General features: G+C 41.4%; 1 protein-coding gene across 5 annotated transcripts in view; it reads left to right on the top strand.

Moving 5' to 3' along the window:
- The window catches only part of Casp10 (caspase 10), a 33,874-nt gene extending 16,537 nt beyond the window's left edge, over nucleotides 1–17,337 (top strand). Inside the window, exons 6-10 of one of the 5 annotated variants that reach the window (XM_071618920.1) lie at nucleotides 2,839–2,875; nucleotides 5,007–5,098; nucleotides 6,396–6,504; nucleotides 7,120–7,606; nucleotides 9,980–17,337. In XM_071618920.1, the coding sequence (XP_071475021.1) occupies nucleotides 2,839–2,875; nucleotides 5,007–5,098; nucleotides 6,396–6,504; nucleotides 7,120–7,606; nucleotides 9,980–10,136 (882 nt within the window). In that variant the 3' untranslated portion in view covers nucleotides 10,137–17,337. Of the gene's footprint in view, nucleotides 1–2,838; nucleotides 2,876–5,006; nucleotides 5,099–6,395; nucleotides 6,505–7,119; nucleotides 7,611–9,472; nucleotides 9,715–9,979 lie in introns of those variants that run through there. The other 4 variants (XM_027941861.2, XM_071618917.1, XM_071618919.1 and 1 more) reach the window with 4 other exon arrangements.
- The last annotated feature ends 4,321 nt before the right edge of the window (nucleotides 17,338–21,658 follow it).

The raw sequence follows: 21,658 nt of genomic DNA, 5'->3' as shown, positions 1-21,658 counted from the left end.
ATAGTATGTAGTTTACTTTTTGTATAGTTGTCCCTCATTATCCATGGGGAATTTGTTCCCAAACTCCCCAAAGATACCCAAATCTGTGGATGCTCAATTCCCTTATATAAAATGGCTTAGTATTTGCATATAACCTATGCATATCCTCCCCTGTACTTTATATCATCTAGATTACTTGCAATAACTTATATAATATAAATGCTGTATAAATAGGTTTTTGTTTTTGCCAACACTGGGGATTGAAGCCAGGGGCACTCTACTACTGAGGGTCTCAAACATTCAGTGGCCTATGGCTGCAAAGGCTGGGCAAAGACAACCTATAATCTTCACAGGCAGACAGAGCTTGACCCAGAGCCTGGCTGGAGGTCTGAGGTCCTGCTCTGAACCACCATGTTGCAGGTGGGGGTAGTTAAGCATTTGAAGGAATCTTCTGTGTTGGGAGGGCACTTTGAAAGTGATTCATTTTTTATTTGTTAATCTAGGTTCCCTCTCTCCTCTCCCAAATGGGACAAAATTGCAATTATTCTAAAACCCTAAACTGACTTCTTTTTTCTAGGAAAACAACCCTTGATTCAATGAATTCTTATCCTAGAAAAGCAGTTAGACATCTAACTGGAAGAGGAATTGAGGAAGAGTGGCTCCCTTTTATTTTTTTTATACCTTTATTTTGTTTGTTTCTATTTTTATGTGGTTCCGGGAATTGAACCCAGTGCCTCATGCATGCTAGGCAAGTGTTCTACCACTGAGCCACAACCACAGCACCCACCTCTAATCAAATTAGACCAACACTTATCAAGTGCCTACCATAGCTTTGAGCAGGGAATTGCAGACCACCCTCACCACCCTACATACATATAGAAGTTTTTTAAAAATGTAATTTCCCAGCACTGACATTTTAGGATTCCCTAATTCTAAGATAAATTGCCTGCTAAACTTAATTCCCCTCACCTACTTTTTCAACCAGTGTTGTACACGAAGGCTTCACATGCATGTAGGTGATACACAGATGTGCACACACACAGGATTTTACTCTTTACCTTTTAGAATTCATTGTTCTCTAAAGGGGTATGGCTTGGCATTGGTCTCTGAAGCAGATGTGGGATGATTCTGGTCATGGCCACATGAGGGTGGGGTCGTTGTGGTGGTATTGGGAGTGCATAGGGCTGAGTGGGTGGGGCAGCACCTCACATTACATATATTGTCAGACTCTCAGAGCAGGAATGTGTCTTAAAAGTTATGTAGGAAATCCTGCCTTTTTCCATGGAAAATCATTTCATGTTTCATATGCACCTGAAGGTTATCTTGTTAAAAGAACACTGCTAAAAATTAAATTTAAGAGGAAAAAGGCCTTTGCATTTCAAGCTACGTCCCCTAATTTGTTTTAAAACTAAGTCTTGGGGCTGGGGCTGCGGCTCAGTGTCAAAGCACTTGCCTAGTATGTGTGAGGCACTGGGTTTGATCCTCAGCACCACATAAAAATAAATTAATAAATAAAGTAAAGGCCCATCAACAATTAAAAAAAAAACCTAAGTCTTTTTGATTGTGAGATTTTCTGAAAGAGAGGCATGCCTTTCTATTGAGATGTGACAACTGCTTCTTTCTGAGAGGTTACTAGACTCCTCTTGAAAACAGTCGAAAGAAGGCTGAATGTGGCCAGATGTTGGTCATTGACTCACTCTTTGACACAAAGATGTGGGTGGTGTTAACAGAGGATGTGATATTCTCAGGCAAAGAAGTAGATAGACATAAAGATTTGACCTAGTCCCTCTTCTGCCTGAAGAGACAAATCAAGGAAAGCCCAGTCTGGAGCTGCTGGACAGAGCCAGCCACTGCTTCTGCCATTCCCTTAATCCCAGAAGATTTGCTCAGTTTCTGGACAAAACCAGAAAGCAGCCTGGCCTGGCTTTGGATGCCACCAAGAAGAAATCCAGGATACTTCAGGCAGGAAAATGTGGGGTGTGAAGAGAAAGGCAGGAAGTCTTTTGAAAAGTGAAACTGGAACTCCTTTGTATTTGATCCCCCAAAGACGGGAAATTCCAGTATTGTGCAGCCCTGGGACTGAGGTCCAGCAGCATGGGTCTGGCTTAAACAAAAGTCACTTCCCTGTGGCTTTCAGCAGGGATGCATATCTTTGACCTAGGGTGACTTGCTGGTTGTCACCCCTGTGATGGGCAGCACCAGTAAGTCCTGTTGCTGCCCATTACAGGGTCACTCCTTTCCCAACACCTTGGTGAAGTCCTCTTTGGAGGTTTCTCCTGGAGACTGAGGATGGGGGTAGGTAGTGGGTGAGGAGGAGGATGCAGAAAAGATGGGCCCTCCAGTTTGTTTTAAGTTTGTATTTTACATATGAAACATTAAGCCAGGCATGGTGACACTTACCTGTAATCCCAGCTACTTGAGAGGTTGAGGCTGGAGGATTGCGAGTTCTAGGCCAGCCTAGGCAATTTAGTGAGACCCTGTTTCAAAATTTTAAAAAATTGTAAAAGGACTGTGGATGTAGCTCAGTGGCAGAGCACTCTGGGTTCAATGCCTAGTGCTGGCCCGAACAAAACAAAACAGTATCAGTGTAGATCCAAAGTAAAACCTGTAGAGCACACTCAGAAGTCTACACTGCTTCCCTGCCTCTCTTCCCTTTCCATTCAATTACCATTTTTATTAATATTTACTTGTTTATTCGTCCTATTATTACTTTTGGGGGGAAATACCCTGTGTCTTCTCTAAATTAAAGAAGAGATAGTATACTAAAATATGATTCTTCACTTCCTTCATGTGACGATGTCTTCAGCATCATCCTGTGTGAACTTCCTACATTTCATACATCTCTTGTTTCCTCAATAGGAGGGATTGTGGCAAAATGAGCACTCCATGAATCATGGTAGGTGTAATGTACTTATGTATTTTCTACAACTTGGATCAGTATGGCAGGAGTAGATATATTTGATGTATACCAAATAGTTGAAGATAACTTAGTGGTGAATTCATTTCCTATTGCAATTTGAGGCATGCCACAGTGTATGGTTTGTACCAAGTTTTTTTGTGGGGGATGGAGATGACAGGGTGGTTCCTGCTGAAAGCCTAGCATAGCAGATGCTACAGAATTCTGGCAGCTACTGTCCTTTCCTCCCAGCCTTCAGAATTAGGTCACTTTCTGTAGGGAGGGAAGGAACCCCTGGTGGGGCTGAGGCCTGCAGCCCAGCAGCAACAGAGCATATGCAGTCTGAGGAAATGTGGTTTACAGAGCGGCTCTAGATGCTTCTTCTATTTTTCAGAGGCACAGAAACAAGAGGGAAGGACAATAGTAATGGTGTGTTTGAGTGCCCTGAATTTCTGCCCAGAAACCATGACCTCAGGAAAATATTCCAGAATCTGCAAGTGGCCTGAAATCTGTTGTATTAGTTGTTTTTTCTTACTATAATGAAATATCTGACACATGCTATCTATAAAAATGAAGATATTTATTTATTTCTTAGTTTTGGATGTTCCAGGGCATGGCACTGACTCAGTTCTTGCCTAAGTCACATCATGGCAGACAGCAAGTGATTACATCTTGAACCAGGAACAGAGGGAGGACAGGGTAGGACTAAACTTGGGTTTTCATAACAATTGAACTGCCTTCTAAGGGCCATGCTCCCATTAGGACCCAAGGACCTCCCATCAGGCCCCACCTTCTGAAAGTTCCACAGCGCTTCCCATTCCAACTAGAAAGTGCTTCCCATTCCAACTCTTTAGTTGGAATGGGAAGCCTTCACTCATAGTGGAGCCTTGGGGGACTTGAGCCATATTCAAACATAGCATCTGTGATATGTAAAGTTTATCAGAGTCTATTCCTCATTTTTTTCCCCAGGAAATTTAGCCTTTAGAATTCATGACATGCCACCTTTTGGCTAACCTGATATGATGTTGACAGTGCTGGTGGGAGTTACTCTTGCACTTGGCATAGGCCAAGCATTGTCCTAAGAGTCTTTCCAGGGAGCATCTCATTTAATCTTTCCATAGCTTGGAGATAGATACTAATGTTTTCCCACTTAATACCCATTTAAAACTGAGACCCATGAAGCCTATCCCTTTGCTAACTGTCCCACTGCTAAAAAGGAGTGACTCGGGGATTCGACCCCAGCAGTGTGAGAGCAGAGTTCTCCCTCCAAGAGCTGGCTCTGCATCCGGACACTGTATGAGCTTAGACAGCCAAGTCATTTTTCTGAAGAACAAGGCCCATTTTTTTCAGTTTTATAACTCTGCAGTTCCAAGGTTTATATGTGCCTTCTCCTGGAGTGTTATCTTCTCCCAGAGTGAGGAAGATGTACAGGTGTACAGGGGCACTGCACCTTGGGTCCTTTTGGTGTGTTCTCTGGTCTTTGGAATACTGGACTCATACAGCTTGAGCTGAGCTCCAAAGACTGACCTTTAGCTGATTTACCAGCTGTTCCCCAGAGATGAGGATAGAGCTTGGTGGTTCTACCACAAACTTGCTGAGAGAGGGAGAAGAAAACAGGTGCATGTTACATTTTCCTATAAATTACCTATCATGAACTTCCACCCCATGATAGATTATTACCCAGAGGAAACGGAGCTTGCAGAAACCCTTCAAGGCATTGTGAGCTTCAGCCAGTGACAAAGGCACCAGTTGATTCCATTGCTGTGGACCTTCCCCTCGTTCCCTTTTTTCTTCTTGATGTCCACCAGGCTTCTCTATACCCAGAGACAGACATATGCTGACAACCCAGCTGTGCTTTCTACCAGGAACCCTTGAGCCGATCCACATGTTCTTAATTCCCCAATTCATCCTCTGCCAGCAGCGCAGTTTTCAACCCAAACAGAGCAAATAGCAATATGAGGACATTTGTCTTTCCTATCAGCAAGGGCATGCAGTCCAAATTTATATCTTGGGAGTTTCTTGAAACTAAAACAATTCTCCAGAATTGAATGCTATGTCAGAAATTTATTAGCAAGGAAATCTAAATGCTTAGAGGAAGATATTTGAGGAGTCTGGGTACTTTTCTTTCTAGGCAATGAAGCCACAAATGGTGCACTAATTCCTGTGTCCATGGAGACGGTAGGAGCACCTGCTAACACCCTGGGTTCTGAAATCTGGACAAAGGTCTGGAGAGTTTATTCAGGGCTCTCACCTGAGCTGAGAGGGCTCAGAGGTGTTTTTGCCTTGTTTCTTCCTTCCTCTTTGATCTTCCTATCTATTCCTGTGACCTTTGCCTGTGAAGGCCTTGACATTGCTTTGCACTTTGAGGAATGTATACTCTTTGGGTTATTTCCAGAGGGAGGACATTTCTTTTTTCTCTTTTTTTGAAATCAAGTGAAGCCACTTTTTTTCTGGTTGGATCAAAAATATACCAGGTTTTCAAATCATTTTAGTTCCACAGAGTTTAATCTGTAATTGCAAAATGTTTACATTAGCCTTCAAAAATAATTGCACGAATTTTAAAATTCCTACTTGACTTATATTGAGAAATAAAGTTAAAAAAGAGATTCCTCAACTTTCAGAGGTATCAATCACTCCAGAAGCTGACCATTCAAAAAATATATATACATCACTTGATATTTTTCTTGCCTTGTTAAATCCTTGCTTATTCTTTCTTCACATTTCTAATCTGAAAAGGAAGATTTTTTATTTTATATATATATATATCTCCATCTCCTGGGTTTGCCAGTGTTAAAATACATGTTTTGTTTTTTAACCCTGGAAATTGAGATTCTAGTGGGAATCTTGAGTTTTAGTTAAGACCTGGCATTTAACTGTAGAATTAATTGGTTAATTTCAAACTAGGGTCAGGACCTTGAGAAAGCTCAGCTTCTGGTACTAGAAGTGGGATCCTGAAAGAAAGGAGGTGGCTGATCTTTAATGCAAATGACAGTACCCTTTATCCTGGGCTCTGGGACTTTAAAAGAACATTTGAAATTGTATTCAAATCATAACTCAGCAGCAAAATTAAGTGCAGAGTGGTCAGAATCTCTGGTCTTTCTGTGTGTAACTTTAGTAATTATCTGGCATATTCCATACTACAAGTTTTTTGTTGTTGTTTCTGCTGTTGTTGTTTGTTTGTTTTTTGCAGTGCTGGGGATTAGTGCTGACTCGACGGAGCTACATCCCCAGCCCCATTTTACATACTTTTTTTTTTTTTTGAAAAATTTTTTTTTGTGTGTGTGTGTGCTGGGGACTGAACCTAGGGCCTTGTGTATGCTAAACAAGTCCTTTACCACTGAGATACACCACCAGCCTAAGGAGTTTAGACTAAAGTGTAAAAAAATGGTTTTAAAAAAACTGGCATTAAGAGATACATCCTGCTTTTCCTCATATGGATCTGCTGAAGTAGCTCATTAGAAATATTAAGCCTCCTAACATGATGGTCCCAACTAAGGGGTTCTATCTCTTCTTCCTTAAGGAGACAATTATGTACAGGATGGATCGGAAACACAGAGGCCACTGTATCATTATCAACAATCACAGCTTTACCTCCCTGAAAGATAGACCAGGAACCCATAGAGATGCTGGTAAGCATGGAATAGTGTATCAAATGCTAGTTGGGAATCTTAAAATTCTTTTTCATTTTCATATTTTCTTTCATTAAACTTTGTCTTCCACAGAAATTTAAAGATGATATCTAAATGTTTCTGAAGCTCTTGTGCATCCCAAGTAGCAGGAGTACCTGACTATTTGTAGTTTGGGGGAGGGCCAGGTGCACCCAAAAATCTGGGGTTTGAGCTCTGGCTCACCTCGCATTAGGTTTGTGACCCTGGAAGAGTCATAGGGCCTTAGCCTCAGCTTCTAGACTGTGAAATTGAATAAAACACTGGTCACTGCTGACCCTCAGGACTATTGTGACACTGTGGGTCCTTTGAGAAGGCAAGGTAATTTTAAGATGTTGTTGTTACAAAAGTTAAAAAAAAAAATCAGGGCTTTAGACTTTTTGATGTATGTGCTTTTATTTTATTTTTTAATTTTCAGGCTGGGGTTTCAACTCAGGGCCTTGTGTATGCTAGGCAGAGCTATGTGATTTTTAAAAACTATTATTATTGTTTCACTCTATTTCATTTTGCTTTACTTCATTTCAGTATTTCCTCTTTCTCTCCTTTTTTTTTTCTTTTTCTTTTTCTTTTTGGTCCCAGAGTGTCTAAAGCTTGTGTTTGAGTGGCTTGGGTTCACAGCACACAAATATGATGATGTGACTAAAGGAGTCATGGACAAGATTCTGCAGGAGTATAAGAGTCATCCAGGCCATGCTGATGGGGACTGCTTTGTGTTCTGCATTCTGACCCATGGGGAATTTGGAGCAGTCTACTCTTCAGATGGAGTCCTAATTCCTATTCGGAGTATCATGCATCACTTCACAGCCCAGCAGTGCCCTGGGCTGGCTCACAAACCAAAACTCTTTTTCATTCAGGCCTGTCAAGGGCCAGAGGTACAAACTTCTGTGTTAACTGAAGCAGATGCTCAGAATTCTAAGCATCTTTCCCTTATGGATAGTGTTCCCACTGAGGCTGACTTCTTGCTTGGTCTGGCCACTGTCCCAGGCTATATGTCCTTTCGGCATATAAGAGATGGCAGCTGGTATATTCAGTCTCTGTGTAATCATCTGAAGAAGTTGGTACCAAGGTGAGTGTTCTGTATCTACCTCCCTGTTTATCTATTATCCATTTACCCACTCACTCATCATTCATCTTTCTACCTGTTTATGTACCTATCCGACCACCATCTACTCACCCATCTATTCATGCATCCATCCATGTATCCATGCATCCATCCACCCATCTAACAAACTTGTATTGAGCATCAGCACAGACCTGGAAAGGAGAGGAAGATACAGAATTAAAAAAAAAAAAAAAGACATAATCCCTATATTCAATTTGCTTCCAAGCTAATGGGATAGACAAACAGGTAGGGAAGAGCATCCCAGTGATCAGTACACTTTGTGAAGCATAGGTGTTATAAAATCATGTAAGACAAGTACTTCACTCAGATTTGGAGGATTAGAGGAGGCTTCTGGAGATGACAAATAGATGCTATGCAAAGGATCTGGGTGAAGGATGTGCTGGACAAAGGCAACAGCACCAACAAAGATATGGGGACTTTTAATTTGTCCCTTCATTTATTAGTTTACTAGTCGCTCATATTTACTGAGTGCCTTTGTGCTGTCTTTGGCCTTCTATTTGCCACTGCTCTGACAACTTCCCTTCTGTCTCTGCCATAATGCTTCTTATCTGCACCCTGGAAATGGGCCTTCACCAGGTTCTTTTCTGAACCTCTTTTCTCTCTCTCTCCCCTTCCCTCCCTCCCTTCTTCTTCTCTCTTCTCTCTTCTCTCTTCTCCACTGGCAGCTTTAGCAGTACCCAAGAGACCACTGGTGCCTCCTGAAAATGTCTCCCAAACTGTATCTGTGGCCCACTCATTTCTGAATTCTTGCAGTGCAGAGACCCTGTTTAATTCAATTTTGTATCTTCAGAACTTGATATAGTATCATATTGATGAGGTTGATAAGTATTTGCTGGGCTGATGAATGACTCATTGCCTGAGTCACCTTCATTCACAACCTGCCACACATCCCACCCCTGTATTGCCCTTGGATCTCACATTCAGCTTGCATCTTTCGGAATTCATCTTCCTAGCCCTTCTCCAGGAGCTCCTGCTCTTGAATCCCCATTTCTAGGAATGGCCCATGCTCTACTGGGAATTCCAAATTGGTGCCTTGAGTCAACTCTGCTCTTCTTCTTTTTTTTTTTTTAAACCAACTCTTCCATCCCTACCATAGTCATCAAATGCCAATGGCTATAGCTTTAGGAACAAAACAATATTTATTGATGGCCTACTATGTGCCTCCTGTACTGCATACTGAGTTAGGGGGTGAGGGTGCAGTTGTGAACAAAAGAGACAAAAATCTCTGCTCCATGGAACATACAGTCTGGTGAGGGAAAGACAGGAAATAAAAATATAAGCAAGTGAATATTTAAATTAATAATTTAAATTTCAGGAAGGGATAACTTCTATGAACTAAGGAAAACAGGATAATGAAATGAAGAATGGTAGGTTGGGGGAATGTGGCTTAGTGGCAGGGGACTTGTCTGGCATGCATGATCCCTTAAAAAAAAAAAAAAAAACAAACATTGAGAATGGGGCCAGAGCTACTTGAAAGGCTTCTTGGCTGAAGGTAATAGTTCAGGTGAGCTAATGATGAGAAAGATTAACTCAGAAAAAGATTTGAGGACAGAGAATAGTTGGTAGCAAGAAGGATATAGGGACTGAAAACCAATCGGGGCCCACATCCTCCACCTGAAAAATAGTGATGAAGATGAGTAAGAGGAGGAAGGGGATGGTAGTATGAAGATAGGAAGAGGATAGTAGTATGATGACACTAAAGATGATAGTAGAATAGTGTAATTGGCTTTCTTAGTGCTTAGTTTGAATTACATCATTTCATTCTCATGGCAATCTCTAAGATGGGGACTATCATGTCTCCCATTTTAGGGCTGGGAGAACTGAAGTACAGAGAAGTAAATAACCTGCCTAAGACCACACAGTGAGTGAGTGATGAATCCACAATTCAAAATTGAGTGCTGTCTCCTATATTTGCTTCCAGTGATATGTAGATGCCCACCACCAGAAGATTCTGGTAAATACTATAGGTCCTGCAAACCCAGGCTCAACTGCTGCCTCCTCCATGGAGCCTTTGCTCTTCCTCTTGGCCAGAAGTATTTTCTCCTCTCAACATGCAGTGGAACTTTGACCTCCTTGTCATATGGTGTTGATCACATTCTGTCTTGTATTTTGAATAGCATATATAAATTGTCCTTCAAAAAATTTTCATGTCTGAATCCTGTTGAAGTTCAGGAGCTGTGCCATGTTTATCCTTTTAACCCTCTCTAAAGATAGACTAGAGAGGGCATTATTAATATAATATGTATCCGTGACACAGTCACCTACTTGACCTAAGAGGCATCTTTCTAAGACCTGGTGTGTGGTTTCTTCTTGCAGACAGGAAGACATCTTATCCATTCTCACTGCAGTCAACAATGATGTGAGTCAACAGGTGAACAGCGACGGAACACTGAGACAGATGCCCCAGCCTGCTTTCACACTAAGGAGAAAACTCGTGTTCCCTGTGCCACAGAATGCACTTTTATTATTGTAGAGCGTTTTCACTGGCTCCTAGATTTGAAAGGAAACTTTGATTATGTCCTCCGGCCTCCCTCCCAGCATGGGAATTGGTGATAGGTGGTGAGTTGGTCTCCACCTGTCATTCTAGCAATGGAAATACCTTGTTTTATGATAGTCAATTCTACTTTTTTTTTCTTTTGACAAGTCTACATATTAGAAAACTTCATTGATTAAAGACTTGGGTTATAGCCTTGGTTTTGGGTAGGTACCCTGAAGAACAAACAACTGACCTTGGTTTGTGCGTCTGTGAAATGCAAGGTGGGAACAGATGTATTTTTCAGGTTCCTTCAGTTCTAAGAACCACTGGCTTAGACTGAGCTTGGCTTTCCTCTCTAGATGTATACCCCTTGGTTATAATTCTTTGTCCCCTCTGCATGGCCCTGGACATGGGATGATGGCATCATGATGCACACTCCATCTGCTGTCCCCCTTCCTAAACTTCTCTTCCTGCACATGTAGTGAGGGGAATCTGGTCTGTGCCACAGCCAATCTCCTGCTTTAGGGTAGGGAAGGTACTCATGTTTTTCTTGGGCTGGGCAGAGGTGTGGTTCTAGGAAGAAGACAGCTCACTGAGAAGACAGACATATTCAGCTGCTCCAGAAACAGAAACTTCATAGCCTGATGTCACACTCTCTCTTGTTCAAAACTTTTCAGGTGCTGGTGGCAGAACACCCAGCTCAAACTGACTAAAACAAAGCAGGGAATTTATTGCCACCCTTTTTTCCTTGGAAATCGATGAGTCAGTAGCACTTACTTCAGGCAACACTTGAATCAGGACTCAATCTACAAGGCAGCACCTGTCTCTTCACTGGATCTTCTCAGGTTGCCAACTGCACTGTGTGGACTGCAGTCAACAGCCCTACCTTGTCACTAGTACACAGTGACTCCTCTGGTCCAAATGTGGAGGAAAGAGGCCACCTCAAAGATGGGTGCTGTTCATAGGGATCGTTGGACTTTCCCTGACCAGAGAGATGTCTGGCAGTGTTTGTATAGAAGCCATGATAATTTTTACATGAAGGTTTTGAACATGTCCTTGAACATTTTTTCTCAATTCCAAGAGGATTTTTTTTTTCTTTTTAATGTCTAGAAACATATTTTGAATCCTTGAAGTTTTGACCTAAGAAGAAGATGGAAAATCTTGTGATCAAAGCCTCATTTATAGATGAAGATGCTGAGGCAACTAGCTCACTGTCCTTCAGCAGGTTATTGCTTACAGGATTCCATTTCCCACTCTAGTGGACTGGAATATCATGGGGCATGACAAGGCATTAGGTTTCTTTGAATATGTAGATGCTCATAAAAGATACCAAGGAATGAAGAAAAATGACTCTCATAGGTGCTTGACTTTAGAATTTATATGAAAATCAGATTCATAGTGAATTTGCTGTAAGAAGTATTCCCACACACCCTGTTTTAATGTAACTGACCATTGCAGGGACTTGAATGTGGCTTGATTAAGGAAATAAGTCCAATATATGTCAGAATGTTCTTTCAAAACCTTCATTCAAACAGAGCAAAGCTAAAAGCTGGTCATCATAGTATTTATCCAGTTGGATACGCATAGCTGTTGGCTATTTAACAGTTTTCTGCAATGAAGGTTGGTGTAGTATAAAGAAAAGACCAGAGGATCTGTAGATTGAGGCCTCAGATTTCCATTTCACCCTGCAAAACTCCCATGCTCTGAAATAGTCACTGATTCAAGCTTTTTTTTTTTTTTTTTGAACCTTCTCTGGAGTAGAAAAATACTAGCTATTGGGAAGATAAAGGAGAATGTATATCTATATACACACTTAAATCTAATTGTGACATGTACATGCAAGACCTGTAGGTAGTGGAGTCCTCTGGTAGTGTTCTAAGTGGAGATATAGGACTTGAGTTCTTTTGATCCTTATTCCAGTTGACTTCATTAGCAGCAACACTAGCAATAGGCCCTGACATCCTCTGAGGAGCCAGGTCTCCCTTCATTGGATCATGATGTCCCCTGCAGCAGAAGGCCAACTTGGTGGAGTCCAGTTTTTTTTAATGTTAATAAAATCTTCAGCAGCAATTGAGGGCTGATGTTTAAGTCTAGGGCCTGAGGTTTATTTCACATTTTGATATGTTGGAACCTAGTGCATACACATGTTTAAATTCTAATCAGCAAAGTTTCCATGAATTTTGTAGAGGCTTCCACCAAGCACTTTAGGAGTTCCTGGATTGAGTCATGAATATATACAGACCACAGGGATGCAATCATCCTTGACTCATTTCTCCTGATCAGGGCCTGTGCACACATGTTAGAGAGCAACCTCAAAGATGGTGCAAAACATATTTGTCTGTGTTTAAGAGTGTGTACACATCTGTGTGAATTTAAAGTCCAGGAATAACAGGTTTTTTTAGTGACAGCTATTTGAGAGTGGCTACAGTCAGTGTTGGCTTAGATATTTATGAAAGAAATGGGAAAATTGAGTGAAGGTCTTACATATTTTGTACAGTTGTGCTCAACCTACAAGAGTTTTAATTATTATTATTATTTTTTTCCCTTTCTGTTCTCTCTCTCATTCTTTCACAAAAGTTTGGGTACTGTCACACAAAATGAAAAGACATGAAAACTGTCAACAAGATATTATGCAATGTTATAGTTATTTAATACTAATTCTACTGATTTAATACTAATTAAATTCTAATTAAATTATACTATTTAATACTAATTCTACTAATAACTGATTATTATTATTATTATTATTATTATTATTATTATTATTAGAGTTACTGGTAGCACATCCTACTGGCCTCACTTCAGGGGGCCAACGGGGGTGGGTGGGTTTGATATCATGCAGATTACATTTAACAAACACTGTATTTCACTAGTGCTTAGGCAATGTTACACAATTGAACAAATGGTGTATTATGAGTACTGACCAATTAATACAGGCAGTAACAGGTGTAACACAATGGTTCATGTTGCTGATTTGCAGCTCTTTTTTCATGATTAAGTCTCAATGGAGGTAAACCATCTTCAAAGTTTACCTCATTTCATGGGCAATTTTTGTGCCATACATTCACTCAGTTAACGTTCTAAGCCATCTAGGCAAATTGTTCTTAACCTAGAATTCTTAGGCCCTTGGAATGTTTGTAAATTTATTCTTAGGGTCTCTGAGCTCTCCTTTTTCTCTTTCAGATGCTTCTCCTTTTTCTCTTTCAGATGCTTTAATTATTTTTCCAATAATCTTTAAAAATTAATAGATAGGTATCTTGGCTTTTCTGACTGTTTCAGATTTGAGTACTGACATATAATTTTTGTGCGGACATTCTGGTATCCACAGAAAATAATAAAATTTACTTTGAACTGTTAATGTAGATAGATGGGCATCAAATTATTGTCAGAAGCCAGTGGTTAATCCATTTGGCACCTGCTCCAATCCATCCTCTCTTTCCGTGATCAACTTCTACTTTATAGTTCTTCATCTCTGCTTAAGTCTTCCAGCAAGGGAACTCATATCACAAGTGGGGTCATGGAGCTGGGAGTTTGGAAGGACCCCAGTGACCTCATGATTCAGGTCTCAGAGTGTTAAACAGTTTGCCAAAGTATCATAACCATTAGTGGAGGATTTGCTCTGTTGTATATCTCTGGATTTGCAATCTTATGCCTCTAAGTCAATTGGTTTCACTTTTGGTAGCTTTAATTGTTCCCTTTCTTCTGTTGAACAGGAACCAATTTAAAAAACACTTGTTCTCATTCTAAACTTGAACTGTACAAAATAAGTGTAACTGTCCTCTGGTGAAGTATATGTATGTGAAAAATCATTGATCTTTTTCTGTTAGGGTGTGTGTCTTATAGAAAGTCTAGAGATTGCCCTTAAGGATGTGGTACGAATATACTATACAGTAATAGCTTTGAATAGGAACTAAAATTTTAAATTTAGGGTTTTTTTAAAAAATGGAACTCTACAAAAAAATTTAAAAATGGAACCCTCTTAAAAATGCTAGAGGAAGGCTGGGATTCTGGCTCAGCGGTAGAGTGCTCCCCTATCAGGTGTAAGACCCTGGGTTCAATTCTCAGCACCATATAAAAATAAAATAAAGATATTGTGTCCAACTACAACTAAAAAATAAATATTTTTAAAAAACGCTAGAAGAGGTCTCTGCTTCCTGATAATCATGTGAACTGCTTCCCTCTGCCATACTCTTCTGCCATGATGTTCTGCCTCATCTTGATCCCCAAGGAATGAAACTGGCCTTCTATGGACTAAAACCTCTGAAACTGTGAGCCCTCAAATAAATTTTTCCCCCTCTACACATGTTCTGGTTGGATCCTTTAGTCACAGCAGTGAAAAAGCTGACTGAAACAGAAATTGTTGCTGAGAAGTGGGATCATTGTTGTGACGGACGAACCTGACCATGTAGTTCAGAATCTTTCTGAGCTTTTTGGAATTGGTGGGAGGATTTTGAGATGTTTAGCAATGCAAACTGGAAATGCTTTAGGTTGTTGTAAGTGGAGCTTAATGGCTGATTTTGGTGGGAGCTCAGAAGAGCAGAATGCTAATAGGACTGTGGACAGTTAAGACAGAGCTCAAGATTGTTTAGAGGAAAAAGAGGACACTATGGTAATTGGACTAGAGGCCATTCCTATTATATTCTGACTGAGAAGTTATCTGCATTTTGCCCATACCCTGAGACTTTCTGTTAGGCTGATTTTAAAAGTGATGGACTTCTTAATCTGGTAGAAGAAATTTCTAGGCAGCATAGCATTCAGAAAGTGGCATGGATATGCTGGCAGCCTTTAGCCAAACTTATTGTTATAGCCAGGAGCAGAAAGCAGAGCAGAAAGATTTAGAAAATGCAGACTTAAAGGTGGAAGTAAACTAGGGCTAAGGAAGTTGCAGTTATTAAAGATATTACTTCCACTAAAGAAATGCCAAAGACTTTGCCCAGAGACAATCAGAAAGATGGCTTGAGGACATCTCAGGAATTTGCAAGACCAGACCCTCCTCAGACTCAAGGAAAGAAAAGTAAAAATTCTCTTGAGATGAAATCAGTGGGGAATCCTTCTTGTACAAAGGGGCCTAGAAAGTTTTTTCAACATGCTCAACCACTCAGACACTCAGAGGCTGCTGCAGCAAGTGTCCCCGGAGGCTAAGCTACTGCTTGAGATGGCAGTAGACCTTGGTGTTAATCACATAGTGCTGGTTCTGCAGGAATGCAGGAGGCTGGAGTGAGGGGGTATGGAGGCTTCAACCAAGATTTCAAAGGAAGTTCTGGGAGGCCAGGCAAGGTGCTGCAGGGTTGGAGTCCCTGTGGGCTGCACCTGAAAGGACAAAGAGGGGAGATGTGTGGAGGAAGCTGAAGCTGCAGTGAAGACCCCCAAGATGAAGAAATGACAGTAACATGGGACATTGTCCTAGGAAAGCTGCAGGAATTCAGCAGAGACAAGCCAACAGAAAGGCCACTTGGTCTGCACCCAACAAGGCCACAGGGACGGAGCTACATAAGCCCTTTGGAGAAGACATTATACCATATGATCCAGATGTTGGACAAAGAACTACAGGACTTGTTTGCGCACCTGGATTTTGGTCTTGCTTTGGTCCCATCCCGTCTTTCTATGCCCCTATTTTTGTGAGTGGAAATGTTTACTCTGTACCTGTATATAGTGTATACTTGTAAACTGCTTTGGATACTTGTAAATTGCTTTTAATTTTACCTGATCTCACAATGCAAGATTGTTTTGAGCCTCAGAGAAAACTTTGGACTTGAGCTTTGAGAAGTCTCAGAACTATCGAGAATATGGGGACTCTTGGGAATGGACTAAATGTATTTTGCATTGTCAGATGAGTGTGAACTTTTGGGGGCCAGGGACAGAATATCATGGTTTGGATGTGAAGTGTCTCCCAAAAGCTCACATGTGAGACAATGCAAGAGGGTTCAGAATGGAAATGATTGGGTTGTGAGAGCCTTAACCCAGTCAGTGAATTAATCACCTGATGGGGTTAATCCAGTGGTAACTGAGGCAGGTGGAGTATTGAGGGCGTGGCTTTGGGATATATATTTATATCTGTCAAGTGGAGATCTCTGATTCCTGATTATCATGTGAGTTGCTTCTCTCTGCCACATCATTCCTCCATGATGTTCTGCCTCACCTTGAGCCATGAGGAATGGAGCCAGCCTTCCATAGACTATGACCTCTGAAACTGTGAACCCTCAAATATGCTTTTCCTCCTGACACATGTTTTGGTCAGGTCCTTTAGTGACAGCAGCAAAAAAGATGACTAAAACACCCTTATACCTAAACCTAACTTTATGTAAAAGCATATGTAATATATTTTGACATATATTCAATTATTAATGGTATATTCATATATATTATTATATATTCATATATATATAATTTATCCATGCATCCCAAGTTAGGGTTTGGGCTGTGGCTCAGAGGTAGAGTGCTCGCCTTCCATGTGTGAGGCACTGGGTTCGATCCTCAGCACCACATACAAATAAAGATATTGTGCCTACCTATAACTAAAAAATAAACATAAAAAAATTTGTACTCATTTAAAAAATGCTAGAAGAAATCTTTGTTTAAACAATGACTCATTTGGCAATGCAAACAATCATTTCCTACCATAACTTTTGCAGATTAGTTTTAAAAGGTTTTCTATTAAAAAATTTAAAGTATATTGATTTTTACTTCTTACATTTAATTTTGGGTAGATAATATCTTTACGTTGTATCATGATAAGAAAATGAGAATAGGTGTTCAAAAAAGTCTTGAATTTTTCTGTCTACCATGTGCCCAGTCCTTTCCATGTCCTCAACCCATAGATCACTCCAGACAAGTATGTATGTATTTGTTGTGCAAATTCAACAAATACAAACATATATTTGTTTAAAATAGGTATTATTGAGAGAGAAAACATATACTGTGAAATTCATATCTCTCATTTGATCTCATTTTTTTTTAAAGGTGAAAGAAGAATCCTTTTATAGAAGTTGCTATAGTCAACAGCTGTAGAAAATATTTCCCCCATTTTGGACTCTTTCGTGAGCACTGTGTTTCTCAAATTTCAGGCATTCACATTCACCTTTCCCAAAAATGTGTCATAGGTTTATAACACCCATTAGGTTACCTATCAAATAGTGTGCTTTAAATTGATTTTTTTTTTTTTGAGGGGATGCTGGGGATTAAAGCTCATACATGCTAAGCAAGTGCTCTATTTTTTTTTTTTTTTTTTTAATTTTGAGACAAGGTCTCACTAAGGTGCTTAGACTGGTTTCAAACTTGGCGATCCTCCTGTCTCAGCCTCCTGAGTCGCTGGGATTATAGGAGTGCAATACTGCACCAGGCTTCCCTCCTCCTTTCTTTCCTGTGGTGGTAGTGTCAAAAATCAGGACTTTGAGCTTAGTAAGATAGTACTCTACCACTGGGTTACATTCCCATGCATATATAGTGAGTTTCAGAAACATAGTTAGGCAGCCACTGTCACCACCTCAGGGTGAGGTCACAGAAAGCTGCCATGAGATGATGGATGTGAAAGGTCATTTACTACCTTGCACTCATTCATTCAGTCGAAATTTACTGGGCACTCACTGCGTGCCCCATCCTGTGTTAAGCGCTGGGGCCAGGGCGGGACCAAGACTCAGGGCTGTTCTTAAAAGGCTCCCCAAGCCCAGCGCAGTGGCACACACCTGTAATCCCAGCGGCTTGGGAGGCTGAGACAGGAGGATCGCGAGTTCAAAGCCAGCCTCAGCAACAGCAAGGCACTAAGCAATTCAGTGAGACCCTCTCTCTAAATAAAATACAAAATAGGGCTGGGGGTGTGGCTCAGTGGTCGTGAGCTTGAGATCAATCCCCGGTAACAACAACAAAAGGCTCCCTAAGGTGGTCCTTTACCCTCGGTGTCATCCGCAAAAAATTCTGTGGGTGGGAGATGACCAAGAGAATTGCTTCTTAGGCTGCAGAAGGGTCATAGGGGAGCCCAGCAAAGTTGTCCTGGTGGCTCTGACTATGTGAGGTCAGCGTCCCTGCAGGTTGTATCTGAGGTCGGGACTGGACGCCCCCCGGGGATCCCTTCCCGACTCCTCCCAGTTCATTCCTTCTCAGATCTCCTTCTGAAGTGGAAGCCACTGTTCCCATTTTGCAGCTAACAGTTTAAAGAAGAGAGATGAGTCATACCTGAGCCCCAGTCCAGGAACTATCCTACCTCCAGCTGCGGCAGAGAGGCCGCAAGATCGCTCAGGGAGTTCAGTGCCTCTTTGTGCCAGGCCCAGGATGTCATGAACGGTCGGGCCTCTGGTACATTACCGGGCCCTCTACAATGTCCCGCCATCCCCGGGGACCTTCGTCGCCCCTCAGCTTGCCAGGCCTGAGGGAGCTGTGGAAACTCTAATCCTCACCCCCCCCCCCCCCCCCCCCCCCCCGTGACACAAACACCCTCTCATTTTAAGTAATTCTTTAGGATATATGGAAAATACTGGTACAATTTCAGAATGGAATAACTTTATGAGCTTTGTAGATTGCAACTAGATTTATTTATAAATAAGGAGAAATGTCCCTTCTTATCTTTTGAGTGATGTCCTTGACTTGATCTACTAACTTTTTTATGATTATGTATAATGTATGATCATTGTGGAATAATTGGGAAATGTAAGTCCACACAAACAGGAATATATTCATTTATAATTCCATTTTTGTACAGGATATATTTTCCCATTATTTCAACTTCTGCATTTGTCCTTGATCTTACCCATCTCTTTGAAATACATTATTGCCTACACCACCAATCGTGCATCTAGAAAAATGTGTTATCAATAATAAATGTATTCCACCTGAGTCTCAGTTGCAAGCTTGCCTCTCTGACAGGCACCTCCAAGCACTTCACATCACTTCCCCTTGGACCCCCCCCCTCCAAATGCCTTCATTGCAAGGAGGACTCAGGTTGGTTGCCTACCACCTGTCCATGTCAGCACCACCCCTCAGTCTCTCTTTACCCTGCCTAGTGTTGATACCGCTGGTTATCAGTCATGAGTTCTGCTCCCTCACATGTTGAAGTTTGAATATTAGAGAAGCACGCGGAGGCAAGCATATAAAGCAGGGTTTATTTAAAAAGAGGTAACATAGACTTCTCCTGGGAGGGAGAAGGAGGCCATAGCTGGTATCCTGGTATCCCAAGAAGTCAGGTGTTCTGCCCTTTTTGTAAGTTCTAGGCTTACTTTGTTCTCCTGCTGTCTTTGGGATGGCCAAAAGGTGGGAAACAGGTGGGCTGAAGGGGGTAGGGCAGGATGGAGCAGCCCAGGACACATTAATTAATAAACTTATGGCTCCCTGTAGGGAGGGGCAATTCCTGGGACAGGTTACCTTAGCAACAGGTTGGAGCAGGGGCAGGTTCTTGATAAGGGTGGAGGAAGGGCTCTGAAGGAATTAACATTTTCAATCCAGGGGACAATCTCCAACTTCCCAGACTCTCTCAAAATTGGCCTCCTTGATTCGACCTGACTTGATTTACCTATCTATACTGACAGCCTGTCTAATTCTGCCTTCATTGTGCCCCGTCATAACTAAACTCACCCCTGAACCCACCGTCCATACCCTTGCCTTCCTCTTAGTTCTACACAGATGGCACAATCCCAACTCTAGTTAATCCTTCATTGGCTCACACCTGATTTGTACCAAAATTTCTGGATGTGGCTGTGTGAAACCAGGAGACATTGCAGACTGGTCTCATTTAAAACCAATGACCACAAACCTCAAATAGGCTTTCAGTGAGGTAAGCAATCTTGTGGCATTTCCCTAGGCACCTTGTATCTCCTCAGACCTCTGTCATTGTCTACTCTCTTTCTTTCCATTCTATTTTTCCCACCTTCCCCCACCATGCCCAGCAATATGCCTCCACGTTGAACCTGGTTGGTTGCTTCCAACCAGGTGAGCTGCCTGTGCTAAGATTAGGTGACGGCCCCTCTCTTGTGCATAACTGTCTCCTCTGCTTATTTGTGAATGTCACTCCTGTGGCCCCCTCCTCTGCTGCTTTGTCAGTATACCCCTCCCTCCCAGGCACTCCCCTTGGCATCCAAAACTTCTTTCTTCAAAACAAAGCAAAACCCCAAATTTCATGTGTGTGATTTGTTCCTAGCTGTAGAGCACTTGTACCTCAGCCTGGCCTGGTGGGAGTGCTCTGGAGTAAAGGGTTGCCTCCACTCAATGGGAGGCAAGGAAGAGGCTTTCCCACTACCCTGTACCTCAGTGCCTGGCTGAGAGTTGTCCCAGCTGAGGGACTTAAACTTCCAGGCACGCTCTGTGATCTGGGGCAATGCTTTGTATTTAAAAGGCCAGGATAGAATCGGTCATTTTTATGAATGGAGATTGCCTGCCCCCCTGGCCCACAACCAGCCCCTTCCTCTTCCTACCCCAGCTCCTTCTGGATTACCTGAAGCCCTAACGTGTGCATAAGAACATAAATAATGTCATACTTACATCTATGAGTCCTCAAGCCTGGAATTCTGTGGAAAAATTCTCTATGATCCCAACCTGATATCTCTTTTAAGATATTTCCTGAAAGGTCCTACTTTAGCCTACTATGGTGCTGTCATTTTCTAATTTATTTACATAGAAATACTTTCTCTTCTTGTCTAGTTTAAAACATGAAAAATTGGGGCTGGGGATGTGGCTCAAGCGGTGGCCAGCTCGCCTGGCGTGCGTGCGACCCGGGTTCGATCCTCAGCACCACATATAAACAAAGATGTTGTGTCTGCCGAGAACTAAAAAATAAATATTAAAAAAAATTCTCTCTCTCTTAGAAAAAAAATAAAATAAAACATGAAAAACAATTTTAAAAAATTGAAAGGATGAGCCACAAACTGGAAATGGTATTTGTTACATTATAAAGCTGACAAAGGAGATCGGCATATAGAAAGGGGAGATATACATAGGTCTACCAATCCATGAAAAATTAAACAATCAAGTTAGGTGGACGAAACATGATTAAAATGAGCAAAAAACGATGAACCATTATTAAAAGAGAAGGATGCTAAGTGCCATGGCACGTGCTGCGATCCCAGGAACCTGAGACAAGAGGATCCCAAATCTGAAGCCAGCTTCATCACCTCAGCAACTTAGTGAGGCCCTATCTCAAAAATAATAACAAACAAACAAACAAAAAATTAGAGAGAGCTGAATATGTAACTCAGGGTTTGTGAAACACCTCCAAGTTCAATCCCCAGTACTGAAAGAAAACAAACAAACAAAACCCAAAGTAGGGGGAGGGATACAAATGAACAATGAACACATGAAAACATAATCAATCTCCTTAGTAAGAGAGAATTGCAAAAATCAAGCCACAATGAGATACTATTTTATTCTCATCATTTTGATATTCAAAATCTGTCATCACCAAGCATAGGTGAGGATATGGTGTGAAGGGAATTCTATTATGCTGCTTAAAGAAATGTAACTTGAGCTATTGCTTTAGAGAACATTTTGCACTATCTATAGTAATCGTTGGATGTTTGCACACGGATTGTTCTAGCAAT

The sequence above is a fragment of the Marmota flaviventris genome, chromosome 11 (genome assembly GCF_047511675.1).
Source record: "Marmota flaviventris isolate mMarFla1 chromosome 11, mMarFla1.hap1, whole genome shotgun sequence".
Taxonomy (NCBI): Eukaryota; Metazoa; Chordata; class Mammalia; order Rodentia; family Sciuridae; genus Marmota; species Marmota flaviventris.
The sequence above is the reverse complement of the archived record's forward strand: the minus strand, read 5'-3'. Positions and strand labels throughout refer to the sequence as shown.